General features: G+C 37.0%; 1 protein-coding gene across 3 annotated transcripts in view; it reads left to right on the top strand.

The window, feature by feature from the left end:
- The window catches only part of bnc2 (basonuclin zinc finger protein 2), a 278,971-nt gene that overhangs the window by 181,707 nt on the left and 80,319 nt on the right, over positions 1-16,945 (top strand). For all 3 annotated transcript variants that reach the window (XM_084091386.1, XM_084091388.1, XM_084091387.1), the window contains exons 3-4: positions 7,535-7,637; positions 15,302-15,537. In XM_084091386.1, the coding sequence (XP_083947512.1) occupies positions 7,535-7,637; positions 15,302-15,537 (339 nt within the window). The remainder of the gene's footprint in view (positions 1-7,534; positions 7,638-15,301; positions 15,538-16,945) is intronic.

The raw sequence follows: 16,945 nt of genomic DNA, 5'->3' as shown, positions 1-16,945 counted from the left end.
TGGCAATCAAACCCTTGGCAGACATTCCCTGTTGCACATGTGAAAAAAACCCTCCATATATCTATTAAAAAAAATATATATATATTACAAAAAGAAAGAAATCCTCTGGTTTGGAAAATGGCAAAATTAAACAAAAATCATTAATCCTTAAAAAAACATTTAAAGTAGACAAAAGTAATTTGTGTACTGCAAAATCCATTTTAAAGATAATATTGGTACTGTAATATTGGTATAAAATGGTGAATAAAAGCACAGTCGTCTTGCAGTGAATGACCTGTGACAGGCAGATGGCCTCTTCTCCTCTTCATCCCCTCTCTATCTCTGAACTTTGTTTGGCCTAATAAAGTGAGAGTGATGGACTTTTATTGAGTCTCCCTCCCTCTGTATTCATGCACACACATACACACATTTCAGTATACATAGACCAGAGCATGGTGGAGTGGGAGGGACACAGATGTGGGAGGGTCTCACAGTTGTCACTGTGGTCATGTAGGAGTGCAAGTGAGATCAGGATGAGTTTCTATCCATATTCTTTTTCTTTCTTCATTACTCTTTTCATTCCTTTCCTATAACAATCTGATGCAATTTATGCTAATGAAGAAATACAGTTTTAAAGGAGCTAGGGGCAGCTGTCAGAAGTTGGCATTGCATCATGCAGACCCAGGTAATGCTCACAGAGAGATAGGCACTTTTATTACTGCAGATATTACAGCAATGTTGAATATCAGAATATAAATAATAATATAAATATAATATAAATCAGAATATATTCTTGAAGACCCAGGGGTCTTGTCTGTATGTCTACACATCCTTGCTGGTCCTGTGTAGTCAATATGTAGTTGTCCCCTCCTTCTGGGGTCAACCTGGGTGCAAAATGCTTGTACTCTGACTAATGCTCCTACTGTGATGGTATGAGGAGATCCACATTTACACAGAAAAAAAACATTAGACAGTTGTTTTGCTCTTTGTCAGTTGTGTGGAGACTTGTTTTATTCAATTATAAAGTGCCTGTGTTTGCAAAACTGTGTGTGTGCGTGTGTGTGTGTGTCTGCGTGTGCGTGCGTGTGTGTGTGTGTGTGTGTGTGTGTGTGTGTGTGTGTGTGTGTGTGTGTGTTATTAGACTTTTGTTCTTTGTCCATTTTACTCTAGTCTTGGTTGCTATCCCACACAATCTTTTGTTGGGTAATCAGAACAGGTGGCAAAGCCTGCTGGGAATGAGTCTTTATCAGCGGAAGACTGATAAGAATCGAGGAAAAGACTAGAAACATTCAGAGTGTGCTACAAACCTCTCTGTTTGATTTGTGACAGTATGTATGTAATATATACAGTAGGCTATGTCATAAGACATACATGCAAATACATGTTTAGCTTGCACATGTTGGAATGTAACAGTAAATATGTTACAAAGAGTTTACCTGAACAGGGAGTAAAGGTTTGTGATGTTATCCAGTATTTTTAAATTTGTTTAGAAATACTTTCCATTTTGTGTGAGGGTAATAAATCTAGAAAAAAACTCCTGGAACTTTGAAAAGTGGTCAGCTTGAAACTTTGTAAGTGAAACTTTGTAAGTGAACAGTTAGTATAATTTGAAAAAGAATCAACTTCCTGGTATTTGGAGGAAAATTTGTTCTTCAGACTTACAGGCACTGAATTACTAATGGTTTGCGTCTTTAAAAACAAACTGACATAAAAATCAACTGACATAGTCTGCTGGGGATTGTCTTTGAAACAGCATAAAAACATGCAGCATCTTTAGAGTATTTGTAGGTTTTCTACCATGAATTTGCAATTTTAGATGTGTCATACACACAAAATACATGTTAACAGATATGTATGTTTTATGGACAGGCCGTTTGCAGTGAACTCTGATTCATCATATACTGCTTTTTACTGTGCCGCTTGTATTATTATTTACAGGTAATACATTGAACATTTAAGAAATTTGCACACATATTTCAAGTGTATAACAAGTGTATAACAAATAGCCTATCTATTAAGTTATGTAAAAAATATATAGTGAAATTACAAAATAAAAAAAGAACAGAATCAAATCAATTAACTAACTACATTGTTACCATATTTACACTTATAATACAGAGCAAAATATAACTCTATAAGAAAAACAATTCATGTCCCCATGTTTTTTAAACACTACTTTTTAACTGGTGGTTCCCTTGCTCAGGTTCTGTGTGTCTCTCTTGAGCACCCTTTTCAAATCCATGTACTTATTTAAATATGTAATGTAAAAAACTAAATAACGACAGACAAATAACACACACACACACAGACACAGACACACACACACACACACACACACACACACACACACACACACACACACACACACACACACACACACACACACACACACACACACAAATGTTGAGTCTTGTTGGCTCATAGCACAAGTCTCCATTGACCCCTGGATGCACCTCAACCCACAGATGAGATTGAAAACAGAACAAAGTGAACAAATTAGTAACAGTGTAAAACTATGATTCTGCTGTACAATATAAAAAAAATATTATAGTTAATCATAAAATAATTAGAATTTATGTGCGATAAATATACATAATAAAAATAATTAGATTGAATATTTGCTAAAATAACTTGTAATTTACTATTTATATGTGATATCACTAATATCAGTATTATGCCATTTTGCTAAATTTGCCAAACAATTCAATTGAAACGCATTGAACCTGCCTCACTTTAACAAATTCTAAAAGTGGTTTTGTTCATATTACAGTTCTTAAATAGCTTTCACCATGTTTTTTTCTAAACATTTTTTTTTTGTAGTTTTTAAAGAGAATAGTCATGCATCTTTTTATCTTTATCATTTTGCATGTTAACATTGACCTACACTGTCTGAAAGGAAGTGCACACACGCACAGCAGCTCTCCTGAGTACTCGGGAGAGGTATGTGGATTGGCGTTGTCCAAAGAAGGCCTGTCCACCATCTGGCCCAGGAATGTGCAGCCCCAATCAAAAGAACTGACAGAGGTCTTTCTTTGTCTGAATGCTCTGTGCCTCCAGATAGCTATAAAACACCTGGATCAATCAGCGGGTGACAGCACAGAGACAACGAGAGAGAGAAAGAAGATCAGTCGCTGGCAGAAGCGGCTCACCTCCCTCCCTTGTCCTCCTGAGGCGGCTTCATGCCCCCTCCCTGTGCCCCTCTATCCAGCACTTTGAACACAGTTATATCTCTGGATACTGCAGCAGGCTGTCACTGGTTTGATCTCTGTCAGCTGAGTCTTTGAGAGGAGTTCACAGGGTCCTCAGTGGTCCAAGCAACAATCGCCTTGGACTTCTCTTTGTCTCTCTCTTCCGTTCAATGTCCACTCTGTCCTGCCTTCACTCTGATTGATGCTCACTGTGCTTCATGTTTAGCTGGACATATCTGCACTGATGTGAATAGCAAAGCAGAATTATTAGTGATTTGAAAGTATAAACTCGCTGACTAGAACAGGATGCGTCATACCTATTGCCAAGTCAGTCTACAACTGTCCATAAAAGTTCAGAGAAAGTTTTTTTTTTTTTTTTCTCCCTCACAGACATGTTTATATTAATCATCAGGTGATCCCCATAATGAATTAAAAAGGTTGCTCATAATTAACTGGTTAACCGTTAACGGACAGTCAGAATTTTGACCGATTCATACTATTGGTAAAATGGTTTAAAAAGTAATTTTTCAAGATTTTTTGAAAATGCTTGCTGAATGGTTAAAAAATACAAAATTGGGTTTTTGAAAAGAAAAAAAACAACAACAACAACAGATAATTTACGTAAGTCTCATTTTATTATTAGCTACATTAATGTAAAATACTACCAGTATTTTACATTAATGTAGCTAATAATAAAATGAGACTTACGTAAATTATCTGTTTAGAAATGTTTAGAAACAAACACTATAAACATAGCTATAGACTATTTTAATTCCCCTCACTCCACAATAAATCCTTTCAATTTAATGGTATTCAAAACAGAACAAGAATGAAAAATGAAAGTAGCTATAGGCTAAACGTATTAATTTAAAGTGAAACTGAAACAGAAACCGGCATTGGGCTCACATAGACAACCTCGCTCTTTCGGCACAAATCCAAATGTTTCTATATTCGCAATATTTCTGGATGCTGACTGTTTTTATGTAACTTTGTACTTCACTCACGTTCCAATATCCACATAAAACATCATCCTTCTCATGTGATAAATTGTGCTTGACGTAACACCACAGTGGGATGGTGATCACGCTGAACGGCACTGGACTATGGACTATTTCAATTGAGCAGTGTAACTTGTTATATGTTTGGTTGACTGTACTTTAATTTGATAATGAACAGTCTGTGGTGTCAAGTTAGCAAATCTAGAACTGATATGTGTGTGTGTGCGCGCGTGTGAGACAATCTGCGAGATCATTTGAACTGTCTCCTTATAACATCGGAAACAACTTAAAATACTCTATCATTTATGGTTATACTGATAAGAGTAAGCCATCATTTGAAACTTTAAAGGGTTTACTTTTATTTGTGTATACTCACAATGAAAACAAAACATTGTGCTTTTGTAAAATAAAGAAAACAAATGGGATGCCATCTCGGTTTCCTTTCCATGGACTTGAAAAAAAAACTGTGCATATAACCTAAAACCTATAAAAAATACTTACAGAAGCGCTGCACGTGCGTTATCATGCTTTGTTGTTTATGCTGCTATTAGCGCATGTAAAACTAAACCATATTTTGTTATTTTAATGGGTCACAGACACTTATTCGTTCTAATGTAATCTAATCTTGTTAACAAGCTTCGGTTGTCCCTTAGGGGGGAAAATAAATTAACATCCCTAGTAAAAAACAACACATTAGTCAATATGTCAATACATTTTATACTAAATATGTTTGGTTATAAAATAAAATTCTATGGTCCAAAGTTCACGTAATATATATCCTACAATTATAATAGAAAACAGAGAAGACCCAGGTGATAGTTAATTTTTAGTCAGACTGGACAGTGGGAAAAGTTCTAGACTATTTTAAATCATTTTTTTAAACATCCGTATGCATCTTATGTGTATGATAACACAACAATATTCATCATCCACTCAATGATATGGTATAATTTGTTTTTTTTAAGGAAACCATATTTATATATTGTTATAAATGTAAAATAATTAATGGAAAAGAGAGTTGCATTACAAAGAAAGAAAGAAAGAAAGAAAGAAAGAAAGAAAGAAAGAAAGAAAGAAAGAAAGAAAGAAAGAAAGAAAGAGAATGAGAGGGAAAAGAGAACCAATCCTGCACAGTGTGATCTCTTTATCTTTTTAGTGCCATCACATTAATTAAAAACTTTTATTTACTTTGACAAAATTGTCATCCTACTCTGCTTAGAGAGTTAAAATATGTATACCTCTCTAAAGTTGTACATACATAAAAGGGTTCACATTTTAGATACTGCCAGTGCGTTGATATTGTTTCAATGTCAGTCCAAATGCACAAATGCATACACTTTACAAAAAAAATACACACTTTACGCATATATATATGCAGACGAATGGGATGCTGGTCTTCCGTGCATACAGAGAAATCTCAATAAAACCAATTCTAATATATTTTTTTTGTTGCTGCTTAATAAAGCCTTTCACGGTGCACTGCCTGTTTTTATTTGTTACATGTTTTCTTTCATACCTTGCCTGTACATTTATGGCAGGATATCGACAGCGTTTTGAAAGCTAAGCCTTGAATAAGATCAAATCTTGTGGGTGGCAGAGAGTACAAGATGCTTTTAGTGTTTGCCAGCGACATGGCGTCAGCAAAGTTGGTCTGTGTGTGTGTGTGTGTGTGTGTGTGTGTGTGTGTGTGTGTGCTATGGTGTAAATGTTAGAAACACAGGAATCAATAGAGGTGGTTAAATAATGCTTTAGAATCTGAGCTACAGGTTTGGCCTATAATCATACATTAGTTTGGGTTATCCTCATAGTATAATGGAGTGAGGTTTGCTTTAGGAGCTGTTCTATACTGCACTGACAGCACTGACACCGCTGAGCTGTTAATTGACCTCCTAATTGAGCTCTTAATTATTTAATTAAACAATTAACTATCACATAAGTTGTCAGACCCCACATTTTATGTTTCCATCTCTGCAAATGCATGTAAGTGTTATAATTAAGGACTGACAAAGAAAAAAGAACACAACACTTCAACACTTCAACACTTCAACACTTCAACACTGGCAACCCCCCCACCCCCTTCTCTCTCTCTCGCTCTTTTTCACTTATAATGACTTATGTGATAAATGACTGTGATACAATAAGCCTCATTCTTCAATGAATCATACATGTTTAGACCAAATGCACATAAGTCAGCCTGGCTTGTAAACTGATGTCATAGCAGCAGCGATTTTGTTTAAATTATGGATTCAGAGTAATTTTTTTCTGCAAATAGGCGATTTTAAATTACCCAACCAAATCAGGCAGCTACTGAACTGAATTTAGCAATGCTATTCCTAACATGTGACATACATATACAAATTAATTATTTTTTCCCCCCATCATATAATGTAACTGTTATTGCTCATTTATGTAATTATTTTTTCTTGTTTTTTCTTTATTTATTATTTCCTGAGCATTTTAATATTTGCATGTGCTATATCACAGATAACAGCATTTTTGATTAACTATTCTGATGAACCACAGAAGGCTTAATGTAATATCTATAGTAGGATTTATCACTTATAATTAATTAGTAACGTAATGGGTAACATGGACTACATACAAAGGGCACAGCAAAATCACATAAAAATGCAGTTAAGCAATGTTGAAAAAGATAAGAATCAGGAAGACAAAAAAAAAAAAAAAAAAGATTTCACTTTTAAATTCATCTAATGAAAGACCTTGACAGCAGAGGTGTGAGAGAACATGAACAATGTAGCCTCCCCACCTTTCCTCTCTTCCTGCCGGAGTCTTTTCTGTAGCGGAGTGATTAAGGAGATGCCTTATCACACAATGCCACTGTGTTGTCCTGCCAGGCTGACTGTCTCGTTGGGACACTTAACCCCTCATCACTAAAAGCTTTTAGGGTCAGATCCGGTTCAGTCTCCACATCAAGTAATGGCGGCTTTTGTCAAAACAAAGGAAATTCAAATGGGGCAAAAGCAGGCCATGTTTCAGGTGAGAAGAAGGAAGAGCTCATCTAAATGCCACTACATGAATATGGCACAAGACACAGAATGGATGCTTGTTAGTACAATGCCAGTCAGCATGACAGTGTGACATGAGCATGACTGCATTCGTTTAAGACATAATTCTCATTACTAAATTACAATATTCTTTAAGTGAAAAACATATTTTGGAATATTTATTGCAAGGAATTTTGTCTTTAACAGAAAGATTGCATAATTCAACAAATTCAGTTTGTTAAATGCATTAATGAATCAGAAAGTGCAAATACTGGATAGGCTAATAAACCCTGCTATTGTTAGAATTTGAAGTATAACAGTTTAAGAATCTTTAAATGATGATTATTTTATTGTTCATTTTCAGGCCATCCGCTGTACTCTGGTAAACTGCACATGTGAGTGTTTCCAGCCTGGAAAAATCCACCTCCGGACATGTGACCATTGCAAGCATGGATGGGTCGCTCATGGTGAGTATCAGTGAGTGTATAAACCAGCCTGGTCATATTGCTTATAGGTAGTTATACATATATCACGGGCATGTCATGTTTAGTTTCATTATCATGTCTTGTTTAGTTTAATAGTTTCATTGTCATGTTCTATTTAGTTTGGCTTTCATTGTCACCATCAACTCATTGCCTGAGTTCTCATTCATTTGTTGCTATGATTTCTGATTAGTGCACACCTGTTTCTTGTTTCTTGGATTGCCTGTCTCCGTGTATTTAAGCCCTCTGTTCTTCAGTTCAGTGCTCCGTGTTAAAGTTTATGGTAGTTTATGTCACTCTAGTTTATGGTTTATGGTTTCTGTCACTCTCCGTGTTTATTAAATCTCATGTTCCATCGGTCATTCTGCATCATGCATCTCTTTACTGGATTTACTACACACAACCCATGACAAAGCACGGGACCTATATTAGATTAAGGCAGCAGAAGAAAAGAATAAATGGATATGCGTGTTGTACGCCTGCTACTGTTTTAGCAGTGGGATCTGTCCCTTGAGGACCATATGAGGGAATTTCTAGATCTGGCGTGCCTCACCCACTATCCCTGCCACTCACTGTGCATCTTCTACAACAACACCAGCCTCAATGAGCGTTTAAGGGCATGTCTACCCATGGAAGGTCCTCGAGGGAGTTTCGCACAGTATATGGAGTGGGTGCTGGTCAATTGTGGATCTCTATTCACCGTCTGACCCGTTGAATCGCCAGCCCTAACTCTGCTATGGACCCAGAGCCTTGCCAGTATTCCAGCATGTCCGCTATGCGGATCTTAAGCCAGAGCCCACCACAGACTCAGAGCCTGAGCCCGCCCCGACGCAAAGCAAGAGCCAAAGCATTAGCCAGAGGCCAATTTCAGCCCAGAGCCTGAGTTCAATGCGGAGTCTGACCAGGTGCATGCACCGGCACCAGAGTCCATTATCGAGGTTATTTTAGTGGAGATCGATGGGATGGATTGCAGCCCTGCCCACACTCTTGTTACTGAGGTGTATGCAATGAGCTGGGTTCCTGCAGAATTATTATTTGATTACCTAGATTAAATCATGTTCCAAGATCTCCAGTCTCCGCTGGTCCCATCTTGTTACAAGTCGTCTTCATCTCAGCCCAGGTTCAGCCCAGTTCCAAGTCGCCTTTTGTTGCTAGAGTGAATCAGCCAAGCTCCAAGTCTCTTTCGTCTTGTTTGGTCCTGCCCAGCCTTCCTCTTCCTCCTCCTCTGCTGAAGCCATCCAGTTCATTGGCCTCACCTCCGCTGTCTCCCTTCAGCCCATTGGCTCCTTCTTCTGTAGTTCTGCCCTGCTGCTTGGATCCACCTTGGGCGGATGAAAAAAATACATGACAAGGAATTAAAGACAACATTCTTAAAAAAATACCACTGAAAATAATATAACAAGTCACTTGAGGAACAGCTGTGAATGTGCCTACCCCAGCCTTACTTCACAACAGGAGTCACACTTTTGTCGTTGTCTCTGGAAAATAGTGATCTGTGATATTGTTTTATGTTGAATATCAAAGTTTCTGGTTTAGTATATTTGTTAATGAGGGATTTGTGGTGACAAGTTTAGATTTGTGAAGTAAAAAAAGGCGCCCCTGCTGTTGAGGCGAAAGGCACAATAATTAACATGATAATATTAACAGCCAGCTGACTTTTTCATTTGTTTACATGACATGGTTAGATTCAGATGGTAAATATCATATATTAAGTTGGGTGTACACCTTAATCACACTTTTTAATAGATAATCTTTTAATAGATAATCAGATTTTTAAACAAAATAAACCACTTTTATGTTATGTTGGTCCATAAATGTTCAATACAAACATATATTTTTTTTCTGAAATCATACACTATGGGAATAGTGAAAAGCATTTTTTTTTTCTTAAGGTATGCCTTTAGCCCTGTTGTACCATATATATATTTTCTATAAAATCAAATGGACTATTTAAACGTACTCAATCAAGTATATTTAATTAAAATAACACATATATATGTATAACTGTGAAATTTAAATAATCTTCATGCAAAAAAACTTGAGGGCACCTTCAGATTACAGACTGTTCATCTTCCTGAAGAAACTCTTTAGTTAAGCACTTGTGCTCTCTTGTTAGTAACACATTTTGTAAGCAAGTAAACTCTTGATTCTGCATCCAATGATGCTGGCTAGCAAGTGTGTGTGTGTGTGTGTGTGTGTGTGTGTGTGTGCGTTTATTGGATACTTATGGTCAGGAATGGATAATTGTTATCAAATGAAATGTTTGTACAGCTCCGTTTTAGATATTTGTGTGTTCGTTATTAAATATGTTTGAATAATTAATTGATTATTCATTCATTCATTATTTTCGGTTTCAGTTTGCAAGTGCAAGTTTTGGCCCAGAATTTTCATCAGTAAATTGGATGCTGCATGAGGTCTTACAGTGATAGCAGCCTAATAAACCTGCTGCAGTCTGTGTCATTAACACAAGAAAAATAAAATAAATTACTGATCCTGACTGAATAACTTTTAAAATGTAATAAGGATTAAGCTATGTTTCATTTATAAAAAGAATGCTGTGTTATTTTACACTTGATTACAATTTCTGTACCTGAACTTTGCTCAGCTGTATTTATTTATGCTATTGCTAATTTGTTTATTTGTTCTTATTTTATTACTGTTTGAAATGTATATTAGTTAGTCCAGTTGTTTTTGCTGTGGTATTTTCTTTTTTTAAACCATAGGAAAATGTTAGTGTTCTTTAGCCTACTCATTTTTTTGTAGGCTGCTGATTTTTGTTCATGGAAATCAGCTGAAAAAAAAAAAAAAAAACATTTTGCCAAAGGACACAAAATAAATATGTTTGATATAAATGTTTGACTAAATGTTATTACCTTACTTTAATCGAATCTGGGAATCGAAAAGAATCAGAATCGATGAGCAAAATCATAATCGCTAAAATTCAAACCATACCCAACCCTAGTGGGGAGGAAGTAGGGCATCGGGTTGACCTGATCTGTCTTTATCTGTCCTTTTATCTGGTCTCCTTCTTTCTCCTCTGAGACCAGTGAAGTTATGGATCCTCATAAAACTGGCTCTTTAGCCAGTCAATATGCTCTGATTCGCATATCCATCCCTATTCCCTCATTCTACTCTGCACGCTTCTGGGTCTTCATTCCCACAGCTTTTAATTCAATAATAACTGTATTTTCATGATTTCATTATACTTAAAATAAAAAGCATAAAAAGGTCAAAAGGTAGCTGAAGTACTAGTGAAATGAAATCAAATGAAAGAGATGACAGTCAAAAGGGATAAGGAAAGACAGGGAGAAAAAGACAGTTGGTTTCATAGAGAGACAAAAGAAAACACCTGTTGGGTTGGGATAAAAGGAAGAGAGACAGGCCTTAAGGGACCATCACAGGGGCCCTTCACCTAGTTTTAATTTCACTGTGATCTGTCAGACGCTCTCCTTCCTATCCTTCTCTTCTTTTCACTCCTCTCTGCCATAGACTTCTCATTTTGTCTGTAGTGTTGGCAGCCATTCTGACAAGTAGTTCTTCATTTTTTATTATGTTCGTGTCTAGCAGGGTCTGTTGTCAGGCAAAGACCTAGTCAGCACAAAAATCAGTCCTGGACTGAGGGGAAAATCAGGTGTCACACAGACAGCGTCAGAGAAAGAGAGAAATTTAAGAGAGAAAGAGCAGATAATATTGATGCCACTGTCATTTCTTCACAGAATTGTCATCAGCTGATTGTGCATTTCATTCACACAGAAGATGTTAGACAGGATCAGTAAACTGAAGATTGTGTGTGTGGACACATATCAAATTTCAAATATTATGTTTCAAATAATAGACAATACACATTTTTCTGTTTTTGTGGGTGCCCGTGTTACAACCAGCTTTGTGTAGGCGATTTAAAACATGCTAAAATAAAAGTGTTATATCACTGCCTTTTGATCATTACCTCATGCACTTAAGATTTCTCTCTGATGTGTTAGTGTTTTCATAAAAAAAGTGGTAACACTTAACAATAAGGTTTCATTAGTTAACATTAGTTAACTACATTAGTTAACATTAACTGTACTTCTACAGCAATTATTAATATTTGTTAATGTCAATTTTAAAATGTACTAATACATTATTACAATTAAAAGTTATATTTGTTAACATTAGTTAATGCACCGTGATGTAACATGAACAAACAATAAACAGCTGTATTTATATTACCTAATGTTCACAAAGATTAACAAATACAGGAACAAATGTATTGCTCATGGTTAGGTCATGTTAATATACATTACATGTTACAATACATTAAATAATGCTAACAAATTAAATCTAATTGTAAAGTGTTACCAAAAAAGTTAATAATTTTCCACATTTTACATGTACATATTAATGTGGTTTCATGCTTGACACATTTTAATGTTTTATTACAATAGTTCATAACACTGTAAAAGTACACACAAACCACACACAGCTAATTAGTATTGCACAGTACTTATGTAAATACACTTCCTTTGTAATGTGTAAAGTGTGGCCATACATTTAAAGCTGCAGTCCGTAGCTTTTTTGGGTTAAAATTTATCCAAAATAAATTTTTGAGCAAGTACATAACCAGCCAGTGTTCAAAACTATCTGCTTGCCTTAGTTCGATTCAAAATGGTAAGCTTGTAATAATGTATTTAATTCCAGTGGTACTGGTGGATTTCCGCGGGAAATTCGAGCATGTCTTTGCGTCATTACGTCACATCTGTACACATAAAGAAGGTGTCTCGGCTAGTAGGCTATGTTGCGTGTGAGGATGTTGGAGGTGGAGATTTATAGCCTTTTCTCGCAGCACTTGATATAATTAAACTTGTCAATTTGATGGCGGATCCAGAAAGGTTCAATCGACAACGACAACTGGAGATTCACCCGTTGTAAAACGTGAAAGACTTCGGAGAAAAAAAGAGACTGCAGCCAGCCCATGCGAAAACAAGGATAAATATCGGGAGGGCATTAAATGTAGTCACGCAATGCTGATGTTGTTAATATTAACAATTTGAGAACAAAGTATAATTTGCACGGTATGACATGATATGATAAGCGAGCGTTAGATTTAATCAGCGCGATTTACTGCAATGCTTTTTTCCCCTTAACATTAGTTGGTCTGAACAAAAGTGGATGTTACTTACTTGTTCAGACGAAATTTTCCGGTGAAAATTCTTATGTTGGTCATACTTCCAAAAAGTAGAATCTGTGATTGCGAATGACAGTATCCACACCACCAGCACGGTGATTGACAGCCACACATTCTCCTTCATCTGCGCTGTGCCATGCCGAGGCACAACGCACGTAAAGTTGATAAATCCGTGAATAACTGCAATTGCAGATTTCGAACAGAGATGGCGACAAAGAGGAAAAACTGCGGACTGCAGCTTTAAAGGTGAACTAAGTAACTTTTTTACCTTAAAGGAACACTTCGACTTTTTGGGACTTTGGCTTATTCACCGTATCCCCCAGAGTTAGATAAGTCCATACATACCTTTTTCATCTCTGTGCGTGCTGTAACTCTGTCTGACGCACCCACCGCTAGCTTAGCTTAGCACAAAGACTGGAGGTAAACGGCTACAGCTAGCATACTGCCTAGAGCCCTGCACGGGGCAAAACATCCAGCCCTAACCGAGACCTGGCCCGTGGTGTTCAAGCCCTAATCCGGCCCCAGCCCGAAAACGTCTGCAATTTTTCAGCCCGAACCCGACCCGAGACCAACATCAATATCACTTTTGAGCTCTCTCTGACGCGCGCTCTCTGATGCGCGCTGTCTCTGCTAGACGCACACACAAGACGCACACACATACACACACGCGCTACTAGGTAAAATTGTATTATAGGCCTCAAACATAACTACCACCACCGACAATTATGCCCACAAATATTAATACAGACTGTCCATTACAGAGAAGCATAAGCATGCAGAGAATATTTTATAGCCAAATGTGATCCAGCAGTAAATAAAGATTTATGGCCTACCTTTTTTTGATGTCAAGTAACTTTACTGAAGAACAACGTTTCAAAGAACTCTTCGCCAACTGGCTAACTGTTGAACTGAGTAGGTTCATTCACTGTTTATTTGTGATCGTTGTGAAGAAAAAGAATAGCATCCACTGTTGAAGGCTTCAGGCTCGGTAATCAAATCAAAACTCTTTCAAAATGCAGCTTTTCCTGAAGTATTGGGAACTTTTAGTGACTCCTTACGCTCCAACTTCTCCCTGATGCTCTGCATGGTCAACTGTCACCTAATGCATTGCATTGATCGCATATTGCATTGCATATTTATAATATTAGCCTATCAATATAACAATATTCAATACAGTAGCCTGCGCTCTGCACGTATATTATGGGCACGATGAAAGGAGAAAAGCTAAATGAGCCCGAGTCCGACCAAAGCCCTATCTGTAAAAAAAATAAAAATACCCGACTGCTCCCAGTAAGTGACAAAATAACGCCAACATTTTCCTATTTACATGTTGTGATTTGTATAGTCACAGCGTCTACAAATAACATGGTCACATATTCTCAGAAGGCAAAGCACTGCTAACTTGGGCGGAGTGATTTGCTCGCAGCGCCTGAGAAGCCCCGTGGTGAGGAGCAGAGTTCGCTCAGAATTGGAGTAAATCACTCCGCAGAAGTAACAGTGCTTCGTCTTCTGAGAATATAGTTCCCAGTATGTATATGGTTAAAAGATGGTTGTGTCTCATGTGACCTTGTTATTCGTACATGCTGTGACTATACAAATCACAACATGTAAATAGGAAAATGTTGGCGTTATTTTGTCACTTATTGGGAGCAGTATGCTAGCTGTAGCCGTTTACCTCCAGTCTTTGTGCTAAGCTAGGCTAGCGGTGGGTGCGTCAGACAGAGTTACAGCATGCACGGAGATGAAAAAGGTATGTATGGACTTATCTAACTCTGGGGGATAAGGTGAATAAGCTAAAGTCCCAAAAAGTCGAAGTGTTCCTTTAACCGAACAGCTTCGGAGTCATTGGAATAGTTATATGACTTTTTTGGGGTTGAATGGTGGTTGTCTCGCACCCCCCAAGCGCCTGTGAGCCGAAAAACCACCCTTGCAGCTTTGGGCCGGCGGGCTGCGGGCAGCGTCAGGAAGTATCGCGTGATATCAGGTCTCACGATGTAACAAATTGCTTTACGGCACTGCACACATACACTATCTAAACATTTATTTGCTAGCCTTCTGTGTATCATACGGACATGTGTCCTCAGTGGACATAGCTCTGTACGTTCGCCGGGTTCTTTGAAAACAAATGCACATGACCAGCGGGAGAAGATGGGAGGGGGAGAGTCGCCAACGAGTTTTAATTTCAATGTACTAAAATTTTAATTATTAATTTGACACAAAGCACTTATTGTGTACATACATGTTTTTACATTGTATTTATGATACAAAAAATACCTGCATATAATAACAGTAGCAGCAAAACTGTTTTGCAATACAACATGAACACAATAAGTACATTGTACATAACAGTTATTTTTATTTTTATTATGTAAGTACATAGTGGTTAAAGTGTGAATCTTTATTGCCAAAACCAGGATCAGGGGGATTTTTCTTATTAAATATAGCTGTATTGTAATTGTGTGTTTTGTTGTTTTTGTGATTATAGCTCTAGACAAGCTGAGCACACAGCATCTGTACCACCCAACACAGGTGGAGATCGTGCAGTCCAATGTGGTGTTTGACATTAGCAGTCTGATGCTGTATGGGACTCAGGCAGTACCTGTGAGGTTGAAGATACTGCTGGACCGTCTGTTCAGCGTCCTCAAACAAGAAGAGGTTCTGCACATCCTCCATGGCCTGGGCTGGACCCTGAGAGACTATGTTAGAGGCTACATACTACAGGTAAATTAAAACGTAAAAGACAAATCAACATACAAAGATGCATGTAGCATTAAGTAGATAACATACTTGAGGTCATTTAAAAAAATGAGCACACAATCACTCAGAAACATTATTAATACAAATAAAAAATTAAAAATAAATAAAAAACACGGTAAATATTTTTACAGATCTAAACAAGGATATTAAAAGCCATGCATAAATAAACACTGAAAATGGATTTCCAGTTATGTGAATGTAGTTCCGTTATGTTTATCTGTTTTCAATCCTTATTCTCTATATAGAAAGAAAGAAAGAAAGAAAGAAAGGAATGAATGAATGAATGAATGAATACATATATACACACATACATACATACATACATATGTATGAGGAGAGGAAAAGAAGAGATAAGAAAACTGTCATGACCACAGCCAATAATAGACTATAGAACCACCATGATGCTTTCCCTCCCTCTTGCTCCTTTAATTGGAATCAGACACATTTTTTAATCAAAGGTACAGGGCTTTTGGGTTCAAAACAAAACCAAAGTGTTCCTGTATGAATTAGTTAAGAGCAACTGAACATGTGCTTGTGGTTAGCCTTGTGTGTCTGATGCCAATAGCAGAGCGAGGTGGATGGCTTTGGTTTGGAGACCATGCCTAAGTGGAACAGCATGCTGAGCTTGAAGGCGGTTTTGAGGCCTTGTACGAGGAAATGGCTTCTGTGAGTAAATCTCTCCCTCTCGCACACTTTTTCTCTCATCATTTGACTGGAAGGCAATGTGGAAGAACAGTTTTTTACAGTTGTACAGTCATTTGTTGTGTCCGTTTGTGTTACTCATTGCTCTACCCCTGATGACTTATCGGAAAATCCTTTAGACATTAAATATGACATAGCAAAATACTGACCACTACAAATAATAATAATAATAATAATAATAATAATAATAATAATATTTTTTTGGTGGTTTTGCAGTCAAGTAAATTCACTCAGTTGTTGTATTTAGTTCGTAATATTGTTCCAGATCTTAGATAGTTGGTATAAAACTTCAGGCATTCAGGCTCTTAGCATTGATATTAGTATCAGTTTTGAAAATACTTAAATTTGTATGATACTGCTCTGATATAATTATAGTTCAGTAAGTATTGACTATAGTCTGTAAAAGATAACTGAAGTGATAGCTATCAAATCATGGCATCCACCCCATATATCTTAACGAATAACTGAAAATGTTTAGTAAAGTAAACAGAGAAATATATTCAGCTTCCAGATAAATTTTGCACTTCTCCTTGCTTCGTCAAGCATCTGTTGTTCTTTACAAAATGCAGGTAAGAGTTATAAATAAGGACTGACAAAGAAAAAAGAACACAACACTTCAACGCTGGCAACCTTTCTCTCTCTCTCTCTCTCTCTCTCTCTCTCTCTCTCT

This window comes from Abramis brama (assembly GCF_963993115.1).
Source record: "Abramis brama genome assembly, chromosome: 2".
In the NCBI taxonomy this organism is placed as follows: Eukaryota; Metazoa; Chordata; class Actinopteri; order Cypriniformes; family Leuciscidae; genus Abramis; species Abramis brama.
This window is presented reverse-complemented; position numbering and strand designations above follow the sequence as displayed.